The sequence below is a fragment of the Gorilla gorilla genome, chromosome X, assembly GCF_029281585.2.
Source record: "Gorilla gorilla gorilla isolate KB3781 chromosome X, NHGRI_mGorGor1-v2.1_pri, whole genome shotgun sequence".
NCBI classification, from domain to species: domain Eukaryota; kingdom Metazoa; phylum Chordata; class Mammalia; order Primates; family Hominidae; genus Gorilla; species Gorilla gorilla.
The window spans coordinates 80,061,783-80,086,888 of NC_073247.2; the positions used below are offsets into that span (position 1 = coordinate 80,061,783).

General features: G+C 38.7%; 1 protein-coding gene across 4 annotated transcripts in view; it reads right to left on the minus strand.

Annotated features, from left to right (window-relative positions):
• The window catches only part of OPHN1 (oligophrenin 1), a 389,158-nt gene that overhangs the window by 245,122 nt on the left and 118,930 nt on the right, over nt 1-25,106 (minus strand). For all 4 annotated transcript variants that reach the window (XM_063703080.1, XM_063703079.1, XM_063703078.1 and 1 more), the window contains exon 3: nt 10,234-10,329. In XM_063703080.1, the coding sequence (XP_063559150.1) occupies nt 10,234-10,329 (96 nt within the window). The remainder of the gene's footprint in view (nt 1-10,233; nt 10,330-25,106) is intronic.

Below are 25,106 nucleotides of genomic sequence, written 5' to 3' on the forward strand. Positions count from 1 at the left end.
CTCCAGCCTGGGGGACAAAAGTGAAACTTCATCTCAAAAAGAAAAAGAAAAAGAAAAAAAAAGACAAAAAGGCAAAAGCGGAAGGTTTGGACAAGGGTTATTTCTGACTCAGAATCTTGAGGTCCTATAAAGCCTCTTACAGATCTATTTTTAACCAAATATCATGGATAATTAATTACAGCATCTTCTAAAAACTAACCCTGCAGACGGCTCTGTAGAATTAATGGGAAGGCAATAAAAGCTTTAGTGAGGAGATCAGACTGTCCATTACAGAGTGTGGGAGAGAATAGTCATTAAGGAGCCAAAGTCATTAGAGTCCTTTTGCCCTCTCTTCAGATACTAGGACTGAGGACTAAGAAAATTGGCTAAGAAATGGAAGAAAACAGCCCTGCATAACCATAACAAACAACAACACCATCATCAATAATAGCAACATCCCCTGCCGCAACACCACCACAAAGCAGGGCTTATAAAACTTACTGCAATATTCCTCAATAATGTTTACCAATCCAAGAATTTTCTTTTTAAAAAAAGACCACAGCAAGAGAACATTATCCTTGGAAAATTTCAAAGAAATTACAAAAAATTCGGAAAAGTGAGATGGGAAAAGCAATATGGTAGATGCTTCTCAAGTGTTTTATTATTCATCATTACAATTTCAGTGATGAGAAAACTGAGGTTTAATTTAGCAAGGTCATATAAATTACAGTGTTATGCACTGTCTTCCAAGCAATTGTAAAAATTGACAAATGTGGATCAAACAGCTTAAAATTATCTATACCCTTTTACATTGTAAATTCGTATCTGGGAAACCATACCTAAAACCTAATCATGGGATGGTCATGGTGGAAAACACCTGTAATCTCAACACTTTGGGAGGCCAAGGCAGGAGGATTGCTCGAATGCCTGATGGCAACAGTGAGCCATCTCTACAAAAGTGAGACCCCCATCTCTACAAAAAACAAACAAACAAAAAGAACTAATTCTGAATACAGGGGGATAAACCTTTATATCCAAAGGTAGGCATTCAACATTATTGCTGATGATGAACAATTGAAAACACATAAAATGTCCAATGATTGGGGAATTATTAAGTATGTCCACTTAATGGACTATTATTGAAGCTATTAAAAAGGAAATTACACAAAATTTTCTGTACATGACAAAATAGCTAGAGTGTCACACTATTTAAAAACAGCAGAATATAAAAATCTGTATGCAACAATTGTACACAAGTACAGCTATATGCAGAAAATTGTTTCGACCCCCAAAAAAGCCAAGAAAAAAATACATCAAAATAATTGATTTTTTTTAATTAAATCTAGCTATCAGGCTTAACTATTTATTGATTATTTACTATGACATTAACACGGTTATGGAGTGCATATATGTATAAATTTTAAAGTCAAAAATGAAATGATTTAAAGTCCTACTTAAAGCTGGGCATGGTGGCTCATGCCTATAATCCCTTCACTTTGGAAAGCCGAGGTAGGCAGATCGCTTGAGCTCAGGAGTTCACGACCAGTCTGGGCAACATGATGAAATTCAACTCTACAAAAAAAGCTACAAAAATTAGGGCCAGGTGCTGTGGCTCACACCTGCAATCCCAACACTTTGGGAGGCCGAGGCAGGTGGATCACTTGAGATCAGGAGTTTGAGACAAGCCTGGCCAACAAGGTGAAACCCCAGCTCTACCAAAAATACAAAAATTAGCCAGGGGTGGTGGTGAGCACCTGTAATCCCACCTACCCAGGAGGCTGAGGCAGGAGAATTGCTTGAACCTGGGAGGTAGAGGTTGCAGTGAACTGAGATCGTGCCTCTGCACTCCAGCCTGGGTGACAGAGCAAGACTCCATCTCAAAAAAAAAAAGAAAGAAAGGGAAAAAAAAGCGACAAAAATTAGCCGGGTGAGGTGTGCTTCCTGGCTACTCAGGAGGCTGAGATGGGAAAATCAAATGAGCCTGGGAGGTCAAGGCTGCAGTGAGCCACAGTCCTGCCACTGCATTCCAGCCTAGGTGACAGAGCCAAACCCTGATTTAAAAAAAAAAAAAATCCCACTTAAGCTACTTATTAGCTATGTGATCCTGGGCAAGTTTCTTAACCTCCATTAGCCTCATTCACCTCCTTAAAATTGCTCTGAGAATTAGATAGTGTACACAAAGCAGTAGGCACACAGTAGGTATTCAGTATACGGCAGCTAATAATAATCTTTTTGTTCATTTCTATATTTTTATAATAAAGTATGTTTATATTATAATGCAAACATACCAATAAACTCAATTATTACTTTTTTTAATGAAAACTGCCTAAGATCATGTAGTCAGTAAATAAACAGGTCAGAGTCTGAACTCAGGTCCAGCCAAATCCAAGACCATGTTTCTAAATCCTACCCTATCCCCATGAAGAAAAGTGAGCCAAGATATAAGGGTCACTGCTATGGATACAATATGGTGGCAGAACAGGATAGAGAAGAGAGCTCAGAGTGAAAGATTACTGGAGTCCAAGAGACCTTAATGAGGGAGAAAGAGTAAATGGCAGACAGGCCTGAAGCCTGGGCCTGTCAAATGATGTTCCTGAGAAAATGACATTCACTTTGCTAGATCTCTCAACAAATAGGAACGTCTTGGGATCATTTTGTACCACTTACTTGACCCTGGCTGGCACTTAACCAGCAGTCAGTCTCCAGATCAGTCAGAAGGGAAATAGGCAAAAAGGTATAAAAAGCCCATGAGAATAGGGGGCTCATGTTCAGCAGTCTCCTCACTCTGCATGAGTGCCATCTTCTTCACTCAAATTCCCCAGTGGAACCTCAGAGGGCCTGGGAGCTTTGAAAGGACACTGGGTTGTGCCCTGCTTTGTGAATCCCGGACCACTGAGTGTGGAACTGAGACCAGGGCTCCAAGAAAGCAGCCAGTGTTAAGACATCCCACATCCTCCTGTGTTCTGAAAAATGGTTAGACTGCAAAGACCACCTCATATATAGCATCAATCTCCATTCCTCTTCATGCCTCCCATAAGACTTGCAGGTGACTCCCTTGTTTACCTGCCTCTACAATACCCCAATTTTCTTCCATTTCTTTGAGATGTTCCTCATTAATAAAGGTTCTCCCTATGGCAATAACTTCCTTAATTGTCCAGTGCATAGTTTTGGTGCTTTTTGTTTTATCGTCTGAGTTGCATAGGAAGCACCATGAGATCAAAAGAGATGTTCAGACTTCCCTAGCTTAAATGGGCTAAACGTTACCAATGTACATATTTCAGAAATTGAATGCTATACAGGAAGTTCTTAGAGAACGATCAATGTTCTTGCTTTCCATAGTATGTTTTATTAAGATTTCTCAATCTCTTTACTTGATATTCTTTTGGATGGCTGGGGGTTGTTCAATCAATCCTCCCACCTCAGCCTCCTGAGTACCTGGGATTACAGGTATGCATCGCTAAGCCCAGCTTTACTTGATATTATTGATATATTCTTGGTATATTCTAACTATAAGCTTGCTATGTTCATGGTATATCATGTCAGAATTATTATGTTATGTCTGAAGACTTTTTTCTTCATAAAGGTTGTTTACCAATTTTTATAAATATAATATTCACTCTTCCTTGAAAATAGTGTTATTATGATTATAGATTTTTTGTAAAATCTTTTTATGGATTGATATTTCTTTTGTTTTATATGCCACATAAATCCCATGTATTTTTCAGTTGCATTATTCTTCTGGTAATAAAATTTCATCAAGTCTTCCACTTTTGAAAATGATCAGTAATAAGTTGGCCACTGCCATTTTAAGTCTTTTCTCATCTACACATAGGTTTTTATGTTTTAATCTGATGCTTCCCTGAAAGCATTTAGAATCAGCTCCTAGGCTCAAGTGAGTCACTCACATTTACCTTCCAAAGTGCTGAGATTACAGGCATGAGGCACCGTACCCAGCCCAATTATCACCTTCTCACACGACTTCGAGTCATGGAGAACTAAAACCTGACGGCCCAGATCCCAATAGAGACTTCTGATTACCTTGTATTTTCTCTTTTCCTCAGGATCTGAGAAGAAGCCCTATGCACTCAAGCCCAATAACTTGATATAAACCTCCAAGGGCTTATCACCACAGCAGAAGGTGCATTGGGCTAGAACTTTCCCCAGAAAAGCTATTGCCTGTGCTAAGAAAGTCTGGCAAAATATTTGGTTCATGCACGCCCCTATATGAAAGATAACCAATATTGTGAACAATGTCACCAACTGACATATAAGCTTAAGAGCTTCAAGATGTATAACCAAAAGATTTTCCCCCCACCAATCTCATGAAAATCACTGAACCTTCAGAATTCAACTCCTGGCTCTTTACTTAAATACAATCTTTTACATTAGTGCTTCTTTTTTCATTTTAGCGATTCCTCTTTTAAGATGCCTGACCTCCAGGACTCTAAAACAACTGACATTTGCCACCACTTCTCAAAAGATACTTCAACTGGTTTTGTAGAAAAAAATACCAACAAAAGCCCTCAAGAGACTATTTCTTAGTCCCTTCTTTATCTCAACCAAGAGGTTTATGATCTGCTGTGAGTTGTTTAGCAATGAATAATATTCACATTAAACAAAAATCAGGATCGGGGAACTGACAATGTTGAACCCTCATCTCTCAGAAACCAGTAATGGGTGGCTGATGGAACTTTCTATCTAGAAGTCTGACCTTAAATCAATCTTCTTGGTCCACAAAGGTGTTTATTTAAATATGTTAGCATAACTGGGGTGGAAATGTGATTTACAGTCTGAGATTTAGAACATGACTTTTATTCCCCCAGGCATAAACAAAAAACCCACTAAAACCCAATGGGTGACATTTTCTGGAAAAGATGTAGCAAGGTAGATGCACAGAATAAAAGAACTATGCTATCAGGGTTCACCTAATGGATGCCATGCTCTGCTGATAACAAGATTGAAATTTGAAGTTAAAATACGAGGCCCTCTGAAGATCCTCACCAAATAATTCCCAGGTACCCAGGCTGTAAACTTTAAGGAGGTATATTCACTCTCAAGTGCCAGCCTGTACTTGCACAACCCTGAGAGTGAGTGCCTCCTTAAATCTGAGCCCTAGCCACCTGCCTTGTTTCACCTTAACCCTGGAACTGACTCAGATATCACTTCTCTGAGAAGGCTTCCTTGTTTATTCTCCCCATCATCCTGTCCCCCAATACATATACACACCAGTCTGAATTAGGGGCTACCATGTGCTTACCTCTACCATAGTCCTTATCACATTGTGTTGCCATTGTCTATTTAGTTATCCACCTCCTTTAATAGACTATGAGCTCCTTGAAGGCAGGAAGATGTGTTCTATGTCTCTGAATCCCTTGTTTATGTCATTTAGTGGACATGCTACCTATTTACTAATGAACAAAAATACATATAAGGGATCCTGAGAAAAGAGTAACCTGGCCGGGTGCAGTGGTTCACGCCTGTAATCCCAGCACTTTGGGAGGCCAGGGTAGGCGGATTACCTGAGGTCAGGAGTTCGAGACCAGCCGGGCCAACATGGTGAAACCCAGTCTCTACTAAAAATACAAAAAATAGCCAGGCATGTATTTACGCATGCCTGTAATCCCAGCTACTCGGGAGGCCGAGGCAGGAGAATCTCTTGAACCCGGGAGGCGGAGGTTGCAGTGAGTCGAGATCACGCCACCGCACTCCAGCCTGGGTGACAAGAGTGAGACTCTATCACAAAAAAAAAAAAAAAAAAAAAAGTAAGCGTATTCTCTTAAGCCTGTGTGGCAAACGGGCCTCTTTCTAGCTCATGGTGCTATGGTGACATTGCAAGTCATTTGCCTATGCCAAAACTTGTATGATTGGGAAGTCCATGAGGACAAGCTTTATAGCAGATGCTCAATAAAATGTTATTGAATGAATCAATTGGGCCTTAGGAGATTCAGGCTCTAATAGTAAATCTGGTACTATGTAGCTGTGTGGTACCTTCCACAATCACATCCCTACCTCTGGATCTCAGTTTCTCCATCTGTTGAATTGAGAGATAAACTTGCTACTATTCTGTCTCTCTTTCTCTCATTAGTTTATCTAAAGTGCTTACAATGACATCTGCTATTTGGGAGCACTCTAAAAGTGTCTGCTTCTCCCGTTTAATCTACAAATCCCATTTTTCAAGCAAATTCTTACATGAAAGCCCAATATACACCGCTGTTTCATTTGATCATGAAAGACGGGAGACACTGAGGATCCAAGGAGCACAGTTTGGAAAAGCTTGAGATCTGTCCTGGGGTTACAAAATGCTCGCTGATGTTATAAAGACTATGTAAAAATCAAGGCCCTGGGCTCCGCTATAGAGATTCTGATTCTTTAGGTATAAGGTAGGTCCTGTGACAGGATAAACGAGATCCTCAGGTGACTCGGATATGAAGTTATACGAGAAATAATGAACTAAATACTATTTAAGGTCCCTGCCAACATGGACATTTTACAATCCTATATTTTCCTTTGGTTAATTTGGGAAATATAATTTCAAACCAACACTGTTTTCCACAAATTACCTTCTATAGTGTTCCTAGTAGAATCAATAACAATGAATTATTGAGCACCAACTATATGCCAGACACTGAGCTAAATGATTTACAGACACTCTCTGATATAAGTATTATCTGATTTGCTCCTCATGACCTTGTGGGGTGGATTATACTCCCCCACTATACTGATGAGGAAAACAGATGCTCAACAAGCTCAATTAATGTTACCAAGATCCCATAGCTAACATATAAAACTCAAATCTAAGCAGACACAAGACTTCTTAGACACCTGGGATTTCCTTTGGTTACAGAGACATAGAGGTAAAGACAAGGCAATGCCAATTGAAGGCATAGATGTCTAACTCTAAAGCAGTGAAAAAAGTCACGGTCAGATCAATGACACATGGCCTCCCACTTGTCCCTGTTAGACACAAACTATTCAGGGTAAGTCCTAGAGCTGATCATCAGGGGGAGGAACTCTTCAGAATCCTCAGGCTTTCTCCATGAGCTCTAGGAAGCACTGTCATTTCTGCTAAATAACAAGTATCTACAATGCTACTGAGTGACCTTTTGGAGCCAACAATGAAAAATTTTTAAAGAGAAGGCCCTCTGCACATATAATGTGAAATCCAAAAGGGTATCACAATTCCATCCAAAGTGTGCTTTAAGCAATTTTTTTTTCCAGTGAAACAAGATGTATTGACTCAGGGCCAGCAGTATTGGCAATAGGAGGGCATGGCACACTCTGCGTTCTCAGCTTCCAAAGCAACTGCTCTTTCCCAACAATAGCCTCCCAGTAGGGTCCCCAATATTTTTTTCTCGAAGCCTCCAGAGAGCCTCAGCCTCAGCTGTTGGAGTACTGGCTCTTCCTCTCACTACCACCACAATTCCCAGCTTTCAAAATGAGATTCAACAAGGACAATGACCATGACAGGCCAGTGAATTTTCAAAACCTCTCTTTGGTCCTCAATAATGAAAGTCAGTTCATTAAGTCAGCATCCTTAAAAGCAGTGTTCAAATGATAAGTAGGAGCTTCTGAAATTGGCAGGCAAATGATCACTGAGTTAAAGAGTTATTATAAATCATACATTAAGAAGCAAAAAGGCCGGGCACTATGGCTCATGCCTGTAATCTCAACACTTTGGGAGGCCAAGATGGGTTGGATCACTTGAGGTCAGGTGTTCGAGACCAGCCTGGCCAACATGGTGAAACCGTGTATCTATTAAAAATACAAAAATTAGCCAGGCATCATGGCGGGTGCCTGTAATCCCAGCTACTCGGAAGGCTCAGGCAGGAGAATCACTTGAACCCGGGAGGCAGAGGTTGCAGTGAGCCCACTGATCTCCAGCCTGGGGAACAGAGCAAGACTCCAACTTAAAAAAAAAAAAAAGAAGCAAAAGACCGGGTGTGGTAGCTGATGCCTGTAATCACAGAGCTTTGGGAGACCAAGGTGGTAGGAGGATAGCTTGAGCCCAGGAGTTCAAGACCAGTCTGGGTAAACAGAGCAAGACCCTGTCTTTCTTTCTTTTTTAAAAAAAGCAGCAAAGATGTCATAATCAGCAGCTCTGATGGAGCCCCACAGACCCCGACAGGAACCTGGCATCACCAAGGAGTCATTTTTTCTTTTGCTTATAAGTCATTTTGCCCAGGCTCACACACCCTTTTTCCTGCATAGCACTCATTGACATTTGCAGTGAGGTTCATGGGATTAAGAGAATTAAGGCTCAAAGTTCAACATAAAGGAAGACATGATAAATGTCTCAGATCTGTTGGTGGCTTTGGTATCAATAGGCACCTGTTCAAAATCAGACCCTTATACCAGAAAAAGGAGCCATTTATATAATTTCATGTACCATGTATCTCCCAATCTTCCAACTGATAGGGAAGTAGCAGTTATTTTTAAAAAGAAGTACAAAAATATCTTATATTAATAATAATGTTGAAATACCTAACATTCATTTAGACACTATGCACACTTGGCATTATCTCATCCCCATTTTACAAGATAAGAAAATTTAACACTTAGAGAGGTGAAGTTACTTGCCAAGGTTACAGAGCTCTTAAGATGTAGAGGTAGAGTTCAAACTTGGGTTACTTGATTCCAGAGCCCATAATGTTAACTTTTAAATAGTCATGCACTTGGACCTGGATAGATTTACTGAAGTAAAATAAAATGGAGTGAATAAGAAAATAATACAAATACAAATATCTGACTCACTAGTTACACAGTCACATTTAACCAAAATGGTCACCAATCTAAATCTAAAAAATGTTCATTGAAATATTACTTATAATAGTGAAAAATGGAAATAAGCTATATTTCCAAGAATAGCTAAATATTAAATGAAGTATAGCTCTCATAATAATGAAATTTGAATGTATCCATTACTCATTCATTTACCAACATTTCATTGAACATCTACTGTATGTCAGGCACTCCTTTATGTGCTGGGAAAACAGTAGTGAACAAAACAAGGCCATACAAACCACCCATAAAACTTGTGAAAAATTTTAAATTACATGGGAAAATGCTTATAATAAAATATTCGGTTAGAAAGATAATATTATATATTTAATATGAACTACATTGCATACAAAGAAAACAGATATATGTAGAGAAAAAGACTTAAAGGATAATATAAAAGTATGTCCAACATACTATTTCTGTGCAGGAATATCTTCCTATCATAAGTAACTTATACTTTTATATATTATTAAAATTGACTATAATAGGCATTTATTAATAATAATACATTTTCACATTTTAGTTCCAGGGCTAATAAATATAACTGTGTTACTAACTTGTTCCAGTAACAATAGATCATTCATAATAGCTCTTTGGTTCAGTGTTCTCATCTAGCAAATGCTCTACACTAACCCTTTAACTCAGGAATCAGCAAACTTTTTCTTAAATGGCCAGAAGATAACGATTTTAGGCTTTGAGGACCATCCAGTGGTGGTCACTAACTACTCAGTGCTATTCTTGTGCCACAAAAATACCCATAGAAAACGCTTAAATAAATGAGTATGGGTATGTTCCAATAAAACTTTATTTACAAAAGCAGGTGGTGAGCTGGAATAGGCCCAGGGGTTTGTTAACCTCTCCTCTTTACCTTCATAACAAATAATACAAACGCAAACTTCTTTTGACTTCTACTATTCAACCTCCTCTTTTTAACATCTTTGATAGATATTAACCCCATTTTAACAGAGGACAAGATGAGACTCAGAGACAGAAATATCTTGTCCAAGATTATACAACTAATAGAGTGAGTTGTTAAATCCAGTTCCCAAGAGAGATGCTAAGCAACCTGTTCCTGATAAGTTGTAGACACACAAATGCTAATTTAACACTTTCTAGGGAAATTTGATTCCTTAGAAGAATCTAACTCTAACCATTTTGGGAAATAAACCAAAAAAGTCCCCCTTTTAATATATCCTTTAGGAAAATAACTATGCTTTAAAGAAAAGGTCGCTTGCAGACTGTCTGAGTCAAAAACCTCAGTAGAAGTTTAAGGGTATCTTTTGATTGCTGTCGTGTGAGGAGGAAATGGGACTGGCAGGGAAGTTTCCTGATCCTTCCTAATCAACCTCCCAGGGCCTTGGCATTGGACCACAGTGGATGAAGATGTCCAAGTGCTCTGTATCCACAAATCAAAAAGACTACATGGTCTCAGGGCTGCCTCAACAGGTATATGACCACATGTAGCTGAAGACTTACCGATGTTAATTTCATCATCAGTCAGAGTGTCTCCAATGAAATCAAACTGAAATGACTGCAGCGTCTGGGAAAATTTCTGAACAGCAGAAGAATAATCTGCAAAGGAAGGGTAACAAGAGAAATGTTCAACAATGCTATGCTTTGATCTATTTCCTCATCTCTGTAAGAGCAGATAAAAGAAAACCAAAGGTAAGTGCTCTGAGCAGGTTGCAACTAGCATTTAATGAAATAAAACAAAAGATTAGATATGCAGTAGAAGAAAGTTTGAACAACTAAAACCACAAGAAGAAAGGATGGGGCATCTCAGTAAAGTCCTTAAAAGTTATGGGACATGTTTTTATCCTCAACACCTCTCCTCTCTGACCTGTTCCACTCAAAGCATGGAAGACATGAAACTACTTAGATATACTCTTAAGAGGGTCTCCTTACACATTTCCTAAACCCCTATTATGGGCAATACACTAGATGCTTTCCATTTTATACATGTGGAGTTCAAAGTCCCAGAGCTTGGTGGCAAAGCTGGAAATAGAAGCCAGGTGGTCTGTCTGCTTCTCCAGAGCCCTATCCATGATGATACAGGTACCACCTGGACATTTTACATGTTAACCAGATGACAGCCTGGGTTAGGATGCTATCTGGAAGACGAAGAGTTTTAACTTGTTCACAGAGTATTTAGCAAGAGACCTGACCTAAGAAAGCAACGAATGAAAACAATCAGGATGACATGGCCAAACAAATGCTTTTATTTTTGGTCAATGATTTTGAATTTTAGAATATATTTTAGTGTATAAGTTGGTATAAAATTAAATCATGTTTAGCTATACTTTTGAGAAGTTATCTTGAGATTTTTTAAATATGTCCCCACCAAGAGGTCCAACCCAACTTTTGACCCTTGTTGCACTCCAAGAGTGGTTCTAAGGCCAGCAGCATCATCATCACCTGGGAGGTGGAAGGAAATGCACATTGCCAAGCCCTACCCTAGACTTAACAAATCAGAAATTACATTTTTATACAAGCCCCAGGGCATTCATATACTCTTTAACTTTGAGGCACACTGATCTTACCAAGTAAGCTAACCTGTTAGACCATATTCTAGGAAAGCTTAAGCTTGTTGGTTATTTTTGGCTCTCTTTTCCGATTTCTTCTTTCTCTCCCAGGTTTCATCACCCTCCTCCATCCTGCATTTTCAAACCTATCATATGCATGGACTTACTGAGCCTGAGTATTTGCTCTCAGACCAAGGAAAATGGAGACAAGGCAAGCAACCACACTGAGTCCTTTTAATGAAAAGCTGTCATCGTTAAGCAAAAACACAATAAAACAAGTTGAAGCATTTGGCTAAAACAAATTATAAGCCAAAAATTTTATTAGCATTTTGTCTTTGTCTCATTTTCAGAAATACTTATTATCAGAATTTTAAGTCTTAACTCTTTGAACAAATCACTGAAAATAGTAATAATAACAATAATAATGACATTTTTACACAGACTAGGTTACCATGGCTTCTCACAATTTTGACAATCTAGAATCACATTTTCCACTACAAATCTAACCCACATGAATGTGACAAGTGCATGCACACCCTTCAAATCCTTTCACAGTACATCAGCAACGAGAACACAAAACTGGCTCCATGTCTGGAAAACAATTTATTTTTTCTGCTCTCCTTGGCTAACAGTAAAAAAGGGCAGGCCCAGAATTCCCCATCTGCTCTCTGTTATGCTCAGGGAAATTAAATAAAAACATTTATTGTGTTGCTCTTCCACACCTACTAGTATTTCCTAAATATTATTTGAGCCAAGGAAGGAACAGTTATTAATTATTCCTCTTCTTAAAATTATCTCAAAATTTCAGAAACCACAAATACTATAATATTCAACATTTACAGTATTTTGAAAATAAAGGCATGGAATAAGGAAGAAGTTGCATCTAGTCTCCCTTTTCATTATTTGTACCTATCTCTTCCTTTCTCCAGACTCTGGGCCTTTAAAACACTATATCTACAAAAGGCCTTGAAATTTTATGAGGAACTTTCCACAAACATTTCCATTTACTGCTCCCAACTACATAAAAGTAGGAAATACTGTCCTCACCTTAGAATCAAATGAACAAAAAATGAAACAATGCACACAAATGCCATTCAAAAATATGAACAAGCAGCCGGGTGTGGTGGCTCACGCCTGTAATCCCAGTACTTTGGGACACCGAGGCGAGCAGATCACCTGAGATCAGGAGTTCGAGACCAGCTTGGCCAACTTGGTGAAATCCCATCTTTACTAAAAATACAAAAATTAGCCAGCTGTGGTGGTGGGCTTCTGTAGTCCCAGCTACTCGGGGGGGTTGAGACAGGAGAATCACTTGAACCTGGGAGGTGGAGGTTGCAGTGAGCCGAGATCATGCCACTGAACTCCAGCCTGGGTGCCAGAGCAAGACTCCATCTCAAAAAAAAAAAAAAAAAAAAGAACAAGCATAAATTCACAGCTCTTCTTGAAACAAGGTCCAAGTTCCCATACATTTGTCCCTTGTGCTGAGAAAAGTCCTGGAAAAGACTCATATATTTTAGATAAATAAGTGAAGTGGATGACTTCTAGACTACAAAGAATCCATAGATAACCTAGAAATGCTTGTCGTGTGTGACACATTTAATTCTTCATCATTTTAAATTCACTACATCACTCCAAACAATGTGAACTCATCATTTTATCTTCCCCATCCCCGTCCACTCTGCCACTATGTCAATATTTTTCAGTCCAGCTTTCAGAGTCCTCTCTCCATCACCTTATTTATGTATGTGTCTTCCACAATGTCTTTACTTCACCTTTCCCTTACACATTACAGAATGTAGTTGGATAGTGCTTTTTAGGCACTTTGAACTTTAAGGGAATGAGACAGAATATGAACAAGATTGATTAATTAGTGTAGACACCTGTTTTTCATCACAATACTTTTCGAGAGTTTCATGAAAATAGAATCATATAAAATAGACTCCTTTGTATCGGACTCATTTAGGTCTGCACAATGTTTTAAAATTCATCCACGTTATCGCTTGTATCAGTAATTTTTGTTTTTGTTGCTAAGTAACACTCCATTATGTAAATATACCACAATGTGTTTATTTATCATTTCTTCATGGACATCAGTGTTTATTTCAGTTTTTCACCATTGTGAATAAAGTTTCAAAGGAAATTCATGCACAAGCCTCTTCAGGGCGTATGTTTTCATTTCTCCAATGCATGGGTTACATGGTAAATTGGTAAGTATACATAACCCGAGTGCCACATTTAGCTAAAAATAAATCAAGAGCCAGGCGCGATAGCTCATGCCTATAATTAACCACTTTTGGAGGCCAACGTGGGCAGATTACTTGAGGTCAGGAGTTCGAAACCAGACTGGCCAACATGGTGAAACCCCGTCTCTACCAAAAATACAAAAATTAGCCAGGCATGGTGGCATGCACCTGTAGTCCCAGCTACTTGGGAGGCTGAAGCAGGAGAACCACTTGAACCCGAGAGGCAGAGATTGCAGTGAGCCGAGATCCTGCCACTGCACTCCAGCCTGGGCAACAGAAAGAGACTCTATCTCAAAAAAAAAAAAAAAAGAAAGAAAAAAGAAAAAAAAGAAATTTAAAAAGCAATCACGGCAGGTTGCAGTGGCTCATGCCTTTAATCTCAGAGCTTTGGGAGGCCAAGGCAGGAGGATTGCTTGAGGTCAGGAGTTTGAGATCAGCCTGGGCAATATAGTGAAACCCTGTCTCCACACAAAAAAATTTTCTTTAAATTAGCTATGTGTGGTGGTGCAAGCCTGTAGTCCTAGCTACTTGATAGGCTGAGGCGAGAGGACTGATTGAGCCCAGGAGTTCAAGGCTACATTGAGCTGTGATCATGCTATTGCACTCCTGTCTAGGTGAGAGTGAGACCCTGTATCTTAAAAATATAAAAATTTTAAAAAAGAAAGCAATCACATTTGCAATAGCTACAAAAAAATAAAATACCTAGGAATAAATTTGACCAAGGAAGTAAAAGATCTACACATGGAAAACTATAAAACACTGAAGAAGGAAAGTGAATAGGATGCACAAAAATAAGGAAAAGACATCCGATGTTCAAGAATTTTAGAAGTTAATATTGTTAAAATGAACACACTACCCAAAACAATCTATACTTCAGTGCAATCCCTAACAAAATGCAAAGGGCATTCTTCACAGAAATATCAAAACAAATGCTAAAATTTATCTGGAATCACAAAAGACCCCAAAAGCAGTATATCAAAGAGATATCTGCATCATTTTTATTGCAGCACCTATTCACAATGCCAAAATATGGAATCGACCTAAGTGTTCATCAATATATAAATGAGTAAAGAAAATGGGCCAGGCACAGTGGCTCACGCCTGTAATCCCAGCACTTTGGGAGGCCAAGACGGGTGGATCACTTAAGGTCAGGAGTTTGAGCATGGTAAAACTTCATCTCTACTAAAAAAATACAAAATTAGCCAGGTGTGGTGGTGCATTCCTGTAATCCCAGCTACTTGAGAGGCTGAGGCAGGAGGATCGCTTGAACCCAGGAGGCGGAGGTTGCAGTGAGCTGAGATCACGCCATTGCACTCCAGCCTGAACAACAAAAGCGAAACTTCATCTCAAAAAAAAAAAGAAAGAAAATGTAATATATATACACAGTGAAATACTATTCAGCAATTAAAAAGCATGAATCCTGGCATTCATGGCAACACAGATGAGCCTTGAAGACATTATGTTAACTAAAATAAGCCAGGGACAAGAAAGATAAATACCACATGCTCTTACTCGTATGTGAGAGCTAAAAAAGTTGATCTCATAGAAGTAGAGAATAGAGTAGTGGTTACTAGAGGCTTGGAAGGGTAGGGAGGAGCAGGGGATAAAGAGGAGTTGGTTAGGCCTGTCTCAAAGAAACAAAGAAGAGTTGGTTAATGTATACAAAATTACGGCTAGATAGAAGAAAAAGTTCCACTTTCTATTGCAATGCAGTGTGACTATAGTTAACAATATTTTATTGTATACATTCAAATAGTTAGAAAACAGGATTTTGAATGTTGCCCAGACAAAGAAATGATAAATATTTTAGGTCATGCTAATTACTCTGATTTGATCATTACACATTATATACACATATTGAAATATCACACTGTATCCCATAAATACATACAAATATGTATCAAATAAAAATGTTTATCAATCTTTTATAAAATAAATGACCATTTTTTTTTCAAACATGATTATACCATTTTGCATTCTGTAGGATAATTTCAGATGATCCACATACTTGCCAACACCTGGTTATTTATTTATTTATTTTCATTTTAGTCATTCTAATAGGTGTGTAATAGTATCTCACTAGTTTTAATTTGCATTTTTCTGGTGATTAATGATATAAATGTCTTATATATTTATGATTTGCGTATCTTTTTTTCAAGAAGGGTCTGTTCAAATCTCTTGCCCATTTTATAATTGAGTTGTCTTATTACTAAACTATAAGATTTCTTTATGTATTCTGGAAACGAGTCTTTTGCCAGATAAATGTATTGCAAATATTCTTTAAATTAACAAAGGGCTTAGCATTCTTTAAATTAACAAAGGGCTTAGCAATCTGAATACTGTTTATTTAATTTTAAAAAGACTGAATCTCTATAAGAACAGTGACCTTTTTGGTATATTAAGGTATCCTAATCAAAGCACCATCTCCATCTCTGCAGTAACACTGAAAACCCACAGTCATACAGCTACAACAGCTGTGAAAATCAACAGCTTAGCAGCCACTAGAGAAGGCAGAATGTGGTTGAAGTTTCACAAGGCCCTACCCCCAGAAAATTGCCATCCGGTTTAATATGTCCTATAAGCTCTACACTCAAAATTTGTCTTAGTTTGTTCTGACTTTAAGTTCATTCTGTGAAAACAACACTGTTGTTATTGGGGAATTTGTCAAAAATAATCATCTGAAATAGTTTAAGATTATGGTGACCTGAAGCAGTGTGACGAGCTGAAATTAACAAGAGGCTGACCAAAACACTTGGTAAAAAAATAATAATTAATTAAATAAAATCAAGACATGCCAAGCTTGGTGGCTCATTCCTATAATCCCAGCACTTTGGGAGGCTGAGGCTGGAGGATGGCTTGAGCCCAAGAGTTCGAGACTAGCCTGAGTAACATAGTGAGACCCCCATCTCTAGAAAAAATAAAAATAAAAAATAGCCGGGTGACGTAGCGTATGCCTGTGGTCAAAGCTACTCAGGAGGCTGAAGTGGCAAGAGGTCGAGACTGTAGTGAGCAGTGATCACACCACTGCACTGAAGCCTGAGTAACAGAGAGAGACCCCGTCTCAAAATAATAATCATAATAATTTTTAATGGACAATGGCATGCCCATGGGAGCTTTGAAAAGTTGCAATGTAAAATCTAGAAAGACATGGGTCATAAAAAAGAATATATGCATGTTCCAGGCTATTCATAGGCCCATGAAAGACTTAAGAAGTTCCTAATTTCTCACCTCTTGCTTAGCCTTGAGGTTCTGCACAAGCAGGAAGAGAAAGATAACGCATAATGGTCATCTGCCTAGGTGAATGTTGTTGAAAGCATATCCCAATTCACACAATGACCAGCAGCAAAAGCTGGAAGGCTATTGGTTCAAAGTATTTAAATTAAATCATTGTTCAATCATTAGCTTCCCACTAAGCAAACCTACCAGAGGCTTCAGTGGCTTCTAACAACAAAGAATACACACTTTATAGAATTAGTCCAAAAAGTCAATAAATAAGCATACAATAACAAACAACCACCCCGGGGAAGGGAAAAATCTAATTTCCAGAGTTGCCACATGATTTTATATGTTCACTTTTCAACAAAAAATTATGAGACAGACTAAGACACAGGAAACAATAGTCCATGCTCAACGGGACACCATGCCTAAGAACTAAGGAAAGACTGAGAACAATGTCTCACCAAAGAGAAAATATCAATAAAACAATGGAAATAATTTTGAAAGAACCAATTAAAACATACAGTGGTGAGGGAGCTGCTGAATAAATTCTTCCACTCTTCAGTCCCCAGCTGGATAGTTCTCAGTCATATTTCATAAGGCTCTTCAGAGGCTACAGCATGATTAAACTAGTTGTCTGAGCATTGGCCAACTCAATAATGCATCCAAATATTGGCTTTTCCTCCTTTCCCATTTCACTTCTTTTCCACTCTCTGCATTGATCATTTCCTTTGTCCCTCACTCTTGCTTCCACTTAAACTACCTCTGCTCCCAAGCCTCTGCATCAAGCTCTCTCTGCTTTTAGGGGGAAGCCAGGTAAAGATAATGAGCTCTTCATTACTGGAGCTGACTACTACTCATTACCGGAGCAAATGTTAGAAAAAGATTCTAGGCATTAGATTATAACAAACTTTATCAAAAGATTGGGGAGGAATCAGTAACTAACTGGAATGGGAAGTTGGGAGATACAAAGAAGGGGAGCAAGAATGAAGGAGAAGGAAAATACATGAGCTGCTTCAGAGAAAAGATAAGCTTTTCTTATCCATAATCTCAAAATCTAAAATAATGTCCAGTATAAAGTAGGTCCTCAATGTTAGCCAAATGAATGTATGACTTTAAAAGAGTAAATCAACTTTTTAATTTCTAAAGGTCTAATTTAATAGATGGAAGCTGTCCGAAAAATTAAATCTACCTTTTCCCCAAATCCATCTTCTTTTTTTGAAACAGGGTTTCATTGTGTCACCCAGGCTGGAGTGCAGTGGCGTGATCGCAGCTCACTGCAGCCTTGACCTCCCGGGCTCAAGTGATCCTCCCATCTCAGCCTCCCACATAGCTAAGACTACAAACACACACCACTCCACCCAGCTAATTTCTAAAATTTTTTGTAGAGACAGACCCTTGCTTTGTTTCCCAGGTTGGTCTTGAAGTCCTGGCTTCAAGTGATCCTCCCACTTTGGCCACCCAAAGTGATGGGATTACAGGCATGAGCCACTGCACCCAGCCCCCAAATCCACTTTAATATATAAGCAGTTTACTACCATTTCAGTGGTCCCAGGAATATTAAATAAATGTTGCAAAAATTTAGCACAGCTTACAGTTTCATTACTATAGCTGTATTGCATTAGGAATTTATAGAGTGGGTCAGATGTGGTGGCTCACGCCTGTAATCCCAGCACTTTGGGAAGCTGAGGCATGCGGATTGCCTGAAGCTCAGGAGTTCAAGAGCAGCCTAGGCAACATTGTGAGACCCTGTCTCTACCAAAAAAAAAACAATAATAATAATAATAGCCGAGCATGGTGGTGTGCACCTGTAGTCCCAGCTACTCAGGAGGCTGAGGCAGGAGAATTGCTTGAGCCCGGGAGGCAGAGGTTGCAGTGAGGTGAGATCACATGCCATTGCACTTCAGCCTGGGTGACAGAGCGAGACCCTATGTCAAAAAAAAAAAAAAAAAAGGAATTTATAGCGAATGGATATACGAAACTCCATGTGAATTGTGCCAGTAATCTATTATGCCATAAAAGCTGCAAAAGGATAACCTACAGAAAATTGTTCTGAGATATTAGTGCCAAAGGTACTGATCAACCCAGGGAGTGGAAAAAGGGTGTATCAAGAAAAGGAAATAATGAAGCCCAAGTCCTAATTAGTTTCCACTTATAGAGGAGACAAACTACAATGCAACATGTATAGAACAGGAAAACATGTATAAAATGTTATCTACAAGTACAGGTATATATATTTACCTGTATTGTGTATAACTCCATTTGCACCTAGTTTTTAACTGGGAAGAAACTTAGGTAGCTAAGTTTCAATATGACTCAAAACTTCATGGATGCAACTCTACTTCTAAAGCAGATTACACAATAAAAATGCCCGAGGGATTCCTAGGCTTTGTGGTTTTGACTACTTTCATTTTGAAATAAAAAATGTTCTCTTAACACATGCATCCCTTTATACTTATGAATTTATTAGTTTCAATGAATCATCACATTACCACCTGGTAAGGTTATGTGCCTTTCCAAAGCAAAATGAGGTAGTGGAAATATCACTAAGACAGGAGTTTTAGTCTTGCCTCTGGAACAAATCAGTTTCATGAGTTTGGGCAAGTTAACTTGCCTCCCTGGGCCTCAATTAATCAAAAACAAAAAATGCTACTACTTACCAGTTACTGTGGCTTCCCTTTAGTTCCTACAGTTGTGAAAGAAACATAATATCATATACCTCATTGGCTTGTGGGGGGATTAAAATAAGATGTCATGGTGAAGTTCTTTCACAAAAAATAAATTGGCTGGGTGCGGCAGTGGCTAACGCCTGTAATCCCAGCACTTTGGGAGGCTGAGGCAGGCAGATCACTTGAGCTCAGGAGTTCGAGATCAGCCTGGCCAACATGGTGAAACCCCGTCTCTACCAAAAATACAAAAAATCAGGCAGGCGTGGTGGTGTGTGCCTGTGGTTCTAGCTACTCAGGAGGCTAAGATGGGAGGATCACTTGAGCGCAGGAGTCAGAGGTTGCAGTGAGCTGAGATTGTGCCACTGCACTGCAGCCTGGGTGACAGAGTGAGACCCCATCTCACGAAAAGAAAAGAAAAGAAAAGAAAAGAAAAGAAAAGAAAAGAAAAGAAAAGAAAAGAAAAGAAAAGAAAAGAAAAGAAAAGAAAAAAAGAAAAGAAAATAAATCACTTTCTAAATGTAGTTATTTTTATTTTAAAATTTGGCTAACGTTGCTATTAACTAGACTGATATGAACTAATGAGGATATACGCCTATAAATTTGAAGTGAAACTAGACTAGGACAGTGGTTCTTGCATTTGTTTTTTTGTTTTTTGAGACAGGGTCTAGCTCGGATGCCCAGGCTGGAGTGCAGTGGCATGATCTCAGCTCACTGCAGCCTCAACCTCCTGGGCTCAAGTGATCCTCCCACGTCAGCCTCCTGAGTAGCTGGGACTACAGCTGTGCACCATGACACCTGGCTATTTATTTTTTTATTTTTTTCTTGTAGAGACAGGGTCACACTATATTGAGGAGGCCGATCTCAAACTCCTGTGCTCAAGCAATCTTCCTGTCTTGGCCTCCCAAAGTGTTGGGATTACAAGTGTGAGCCACTGCGCCCAGCCTGGTTCTTGCATTTTTAAAGGGTTATAGACTCCTTTGAGAATATAAAAAATACTTTCTTCCCAGAAAGATATATGTAACATAAACTTCTGTACAATCTCTACAGTTCCAGATGCCCTAAGAAACCCATGTTAAGAACCAATAAACAAGATAATCCTCAAGGTCTCTTCTCTTTAACACTCTTGAGTATATGTTTTTCCGTTTTAAAATGAGTAAATGAAGTAGCCACTCTATAAATCAGATTGATTTAACCAAAATATCTTCCTCCTAATCCAAATACATAAAAATACTGGGTAAAAGGGCAACAAACATGTGTGTATTTTTAAAATACATAGCAAACTGAGAAAGCAAGAAAAAGAAGCTCCCAAGTACTAGAAATGAAGAACAAATTCAAAGCCATAACAGAGAGCAGCAGCTGAGGCAGTAGAGAGATTAGAACTAGATATACTCAGTTCTCATTATTTACGGATTCTATATTTGCAAATTTGCCTAGTCAATAAAATGTACTTGCAACACCAAAATCAATACTTACGACATTTTGCCCACTCATTCATGGACATGCAAATAGCTATGAAAAATGTGAGTCACCAATATATACATTCTGAGCTTGAAAAGGGGGATACTGCCTTCTTGTTTCAGCTCTCATACTATAAAACAATTGTCCTTTTCTTGGTCTATTTAGTGCCACATTTGTCACATTTTTCTACTTCTTGTTGATGGGTTAGCTGTTTAACATGGCCCCTTAGCATAGTGCTGAAGTACTATCTGGTGGTCCTAAAGGAAAGAAGGCTGAGACATCCTTACAGAGAAAACAAGTAGGTGCTAGATAAGCTTCGTTCAGCCACAGATTATAGTGCTGTTAGCCATGAATTCAATGTTAATGAATCAACTATATATATGATAAAATATGGGGTCTTTAAACAGAAACCAGGTAAAACAAGTTTATGTATTGACTGGCTGCTGAAAATGTGGAGAGGTTCACAGGTACCTAACCCTGTATTTCCTCTAGGAGAAATGGTTCAGTATTCACTAACTAAATGTTTACATTGACTTTACAGAGCATAACTACCATGAATAACAAGAATTGACTGTATGTGGTAGTTGGAATTTTATCAGCAGGCAAAGGGACATTACTTAGGAGCTGGGAGCTTGGAATGAGGTCCCTTCATGAGGTCTACTGGCATATGACACTGTAGGAATACACTAGAGAGTCTCCCATTGTGGTAAAATAAAGTTATCCAGAACCACAAGCTTTTGCTAATTAGAGTTCAAGTTTATACTACTCACAAAGGTTTCTAAAAGTTAATTTTAAAACTAATCCTGAACCAGCACCACGCAAGCTCTAAGAAGAGGAAAAAAAAAATGCCCCATAAGAACACCTCTATAACCCAGGGCACATAAGGGAATCCCAAAGAAACAACTGCCTCCCAGAACTTCACAGTTGAAAATTATAAACCACACTAGGAAACCAATATGAGAGCCAGGCAGCAGTCAAGGCAAATAAGTGGGTTCTCTTCTGTAAGATCTAGGATTATATTACACTCCAAAAAGTAATTTTTAAATATGAATAATTTAAATATTCAAAAAAATAGGAAAAATTAGAATCCATATACCAGTCACAGATTATCTCAAAAGAAACAAGAATCAGAAAGAGAGCCATTTGCTCAACAACAACACTGCCAAAAAATGGATTATTAGTTTTTACTTGCTAAGAGAAAATAACCATCAACATACTAGTAGCAAACTAGAAAACAGATCTGAAGAAATCATCCAGAGCACAGCACAGGGAGAAAAACAGCTGCAAAATATAAAAGAAAAAATAGGAGATAAGGCTAGGAAAAGAGGCACTGATAGGAAAACCCAAATAAGGGAATAAAAGGCATGGGGGAGGCCAGGTGCCATGGCTCATGCCTGTAATTCCAGCACTGTGAGAGGCCAAGGCAAGCAGATTGCTTGAAGCCAAGAGTTCGAGACCAGCCTGGGCAACATTGTGAGAAGTTGTCTCTACCCCTTCAAAAAAAAAATTATTTAAAATCGCCAGGAATGGTGGTGCATGCCTGTAGTCCCCAGCTAAGGTGGTTGGGGGGAAGTTGAGGCTGGAGGATGGCTTCAGCCTGGGAGGTCAAGGCTTGCAGTAAGCTATGATAGTGCCACAGCACTCCAGGCTAGGCAACAGAGCAAGACCCTGTCCCCGCTCCCAAAAAAGAAAGAAAAAGAACAAAATGGGAATACCAAACAAAATGGATAATATATATTAAAAAGGGCAATTCATGTAGAATACACAGCAATTACAAACATACAAGCAACAAACATGAAATCCCCAGAATACGTGAAGCAAAGGTGTGTGTTTGTTTGTTTGTTTGTTTTGAGATGGAGTCTCGCTCTGTCACCCAGGCTGGAGTGCAGTGATGCAATCTGGGCTCACTGCAACCTCTGCCTCCCAGGTTTAATCGATTCTCCTGCCTCAGCCTCCCGAGTAGCTGGGATTATAAGCACCCGCCACCGCACCTGGCTAATTTTTGTATTTTTAGTAGAGACGGGGTTTCACCATGTTGACCAAGCTGGTCTCGAGCTCCTGACCTCAAGTGATGCGCCCACCTCGGCCTCCCAAAGTGTTGGGATTACAGGCGTGAGCCACCGTGCCTAGCTGGTGAAGCAAACACTGATAAAACCGAAGGAAGAAACAGATAGTTATACTATAATAGATACAATAATGGATGAAACAACCAGACAGAAGATCAGTAAGGAATTTGTGTACTTGAACAACAATATAAGCCAACTGGAACAAACAGATATATAAAGGATACTCCATCCCACAACAATAAAACACACATTTTTTGAAATGCACATGAAAATTTCTCCAGGACAGACAACATGTTAGGCCACAAAACAAATGTTAATACATTTTAAAAGCTTAAAATCATGCAAAATATTTTTTCTGATAAAAATGAAATTAAACTAGAAATTAATAATATAAGAAAACAGGAAAATTCACAAACATATGAAAATTAATTATATTCTATTTTTTTTTTTTTTTGAGACAGGGTCTCATTCTGTTGCCCCAGCTGGAGTATACTGGCACAATCTCAGCTCACTGCAGCCTCAAGCAATCCTCCCACCTCAGCCTCCCAAGTAGCTGGGACTACTGGCATGTACCACTAGGCTCAGCTAATTTTTTTTTTTTTTTTTTTGTAGAGACGGGTTCCCACTATGTTGCCCAGACTGGTCTGAAACTCTTGAGCTCAAGCAATCCCACATGCCCCGGCCTTCCAAAATGCTGGGTGTGAACCTGTGCTCCCGGCCAATAACTCACTCTTAAACAACCAATAAGTCAAAGAAGAAATCACAAGACAAAATAGCAAGTATCTTGAGATAAATGAAACCAAAAACACAACATAATTTTCAAGACGTATGGCATGCGGTAAAAGCAGTGCTGAAAGGGAGATTTATAGCTGTAAATGCTTACATTAAAAATGAAGAAATATCTTGAATCAGTAATCTAACTTTACACCTTAAGAAACTTGAAAAAGAGAAAACTAAACATAAGATAGTAGAAGAAAGAAAATAAAAAATAGTTCTCAGATCAATAAAATAGACAATAGAAAAACAATAAGGAAAATCAATGAAGCCAAAAGATCAAAGAGATCAACAAAATTGACAAACTTTTAGCTAGACTGAATAGGAAAAAATAGAGATGACACAAATTATTAAAATCAGGAATAAAATTAGGGACCAAACACGGTGGCTCATGCCTATAATCCCAATATTTAGAGAGGCCAAAGCAGGAGGATTACTTGAGTCAAGGAGCTCAAGACCAATCTGGGCAACAGAGTGAGACTCATATCCACCAAAAAGTAAAAATTAGCTGGGAGTGGTGGTACATGCCTGTAGTCCCAGCTACTTGGGAGGCTAAGGCAGGAGTATTACGTGAGCCCAGGAGCTCGATGTTGCAGTGCGTGATGATCCTACAACTGCATTGTGGGCTGGATGACAAAGCAAAACCCTATCCCAAAAAAATAAATAAATAAATAAATAAATAACAAAGGAAAGGAAGGCTTTTATCCAAAAGGCAGGCAATAATAAATGCTGGCAAGTATGTGGAAAAAGGGGAACCCTCGTACACTATTGGTGGGAATGTAAATTAGTACAACCACTATGTAGAACAGTTTGGAGCTTCCTTAATAAACTAAAAATTGAGCTGCCATATGATCCTGCAATCCCACTGCTAGGTATATACCCAAAAGAAAGGAAATCAGCATACCGAATAGATATCTGCACTCCCATGTTTCTTATAGCACTCTAAGTGTCCATCAACAGATGAATGGATAAAGAAAAAGTGGTACATATACCACGTCATTCACAAACACCACAAATGAGATCTGATCATTCTTTTTTTATGGCTGAATAGTACTCCATTCAACCATAAAGAAGAATGAAATCCTGTCATTTCCAACAACAATGGATGGAACTCGAGATTGTGTTAAGTGAAATAAGCCAGGCACAGAAAGACAAATTTCACATGTTCTCACTTATTGGTGGGAGCTAAAAATTAAAACAATTGAACTCATGAAGATGGAGAGTTGAAGGATGATTACCAGAAGCTGACAAGGGTAGTGGGGAGTGACGGAAGAGAGTAAGAATGGTTAATGGGTACAACAATATAGTTAGAATGAATAAGATCTAGTACTGAATAGCACAACAGTGTAACTATAGTCAACAACAATTTATTGTATATTTTAAAATAACTAAAAGAGTATA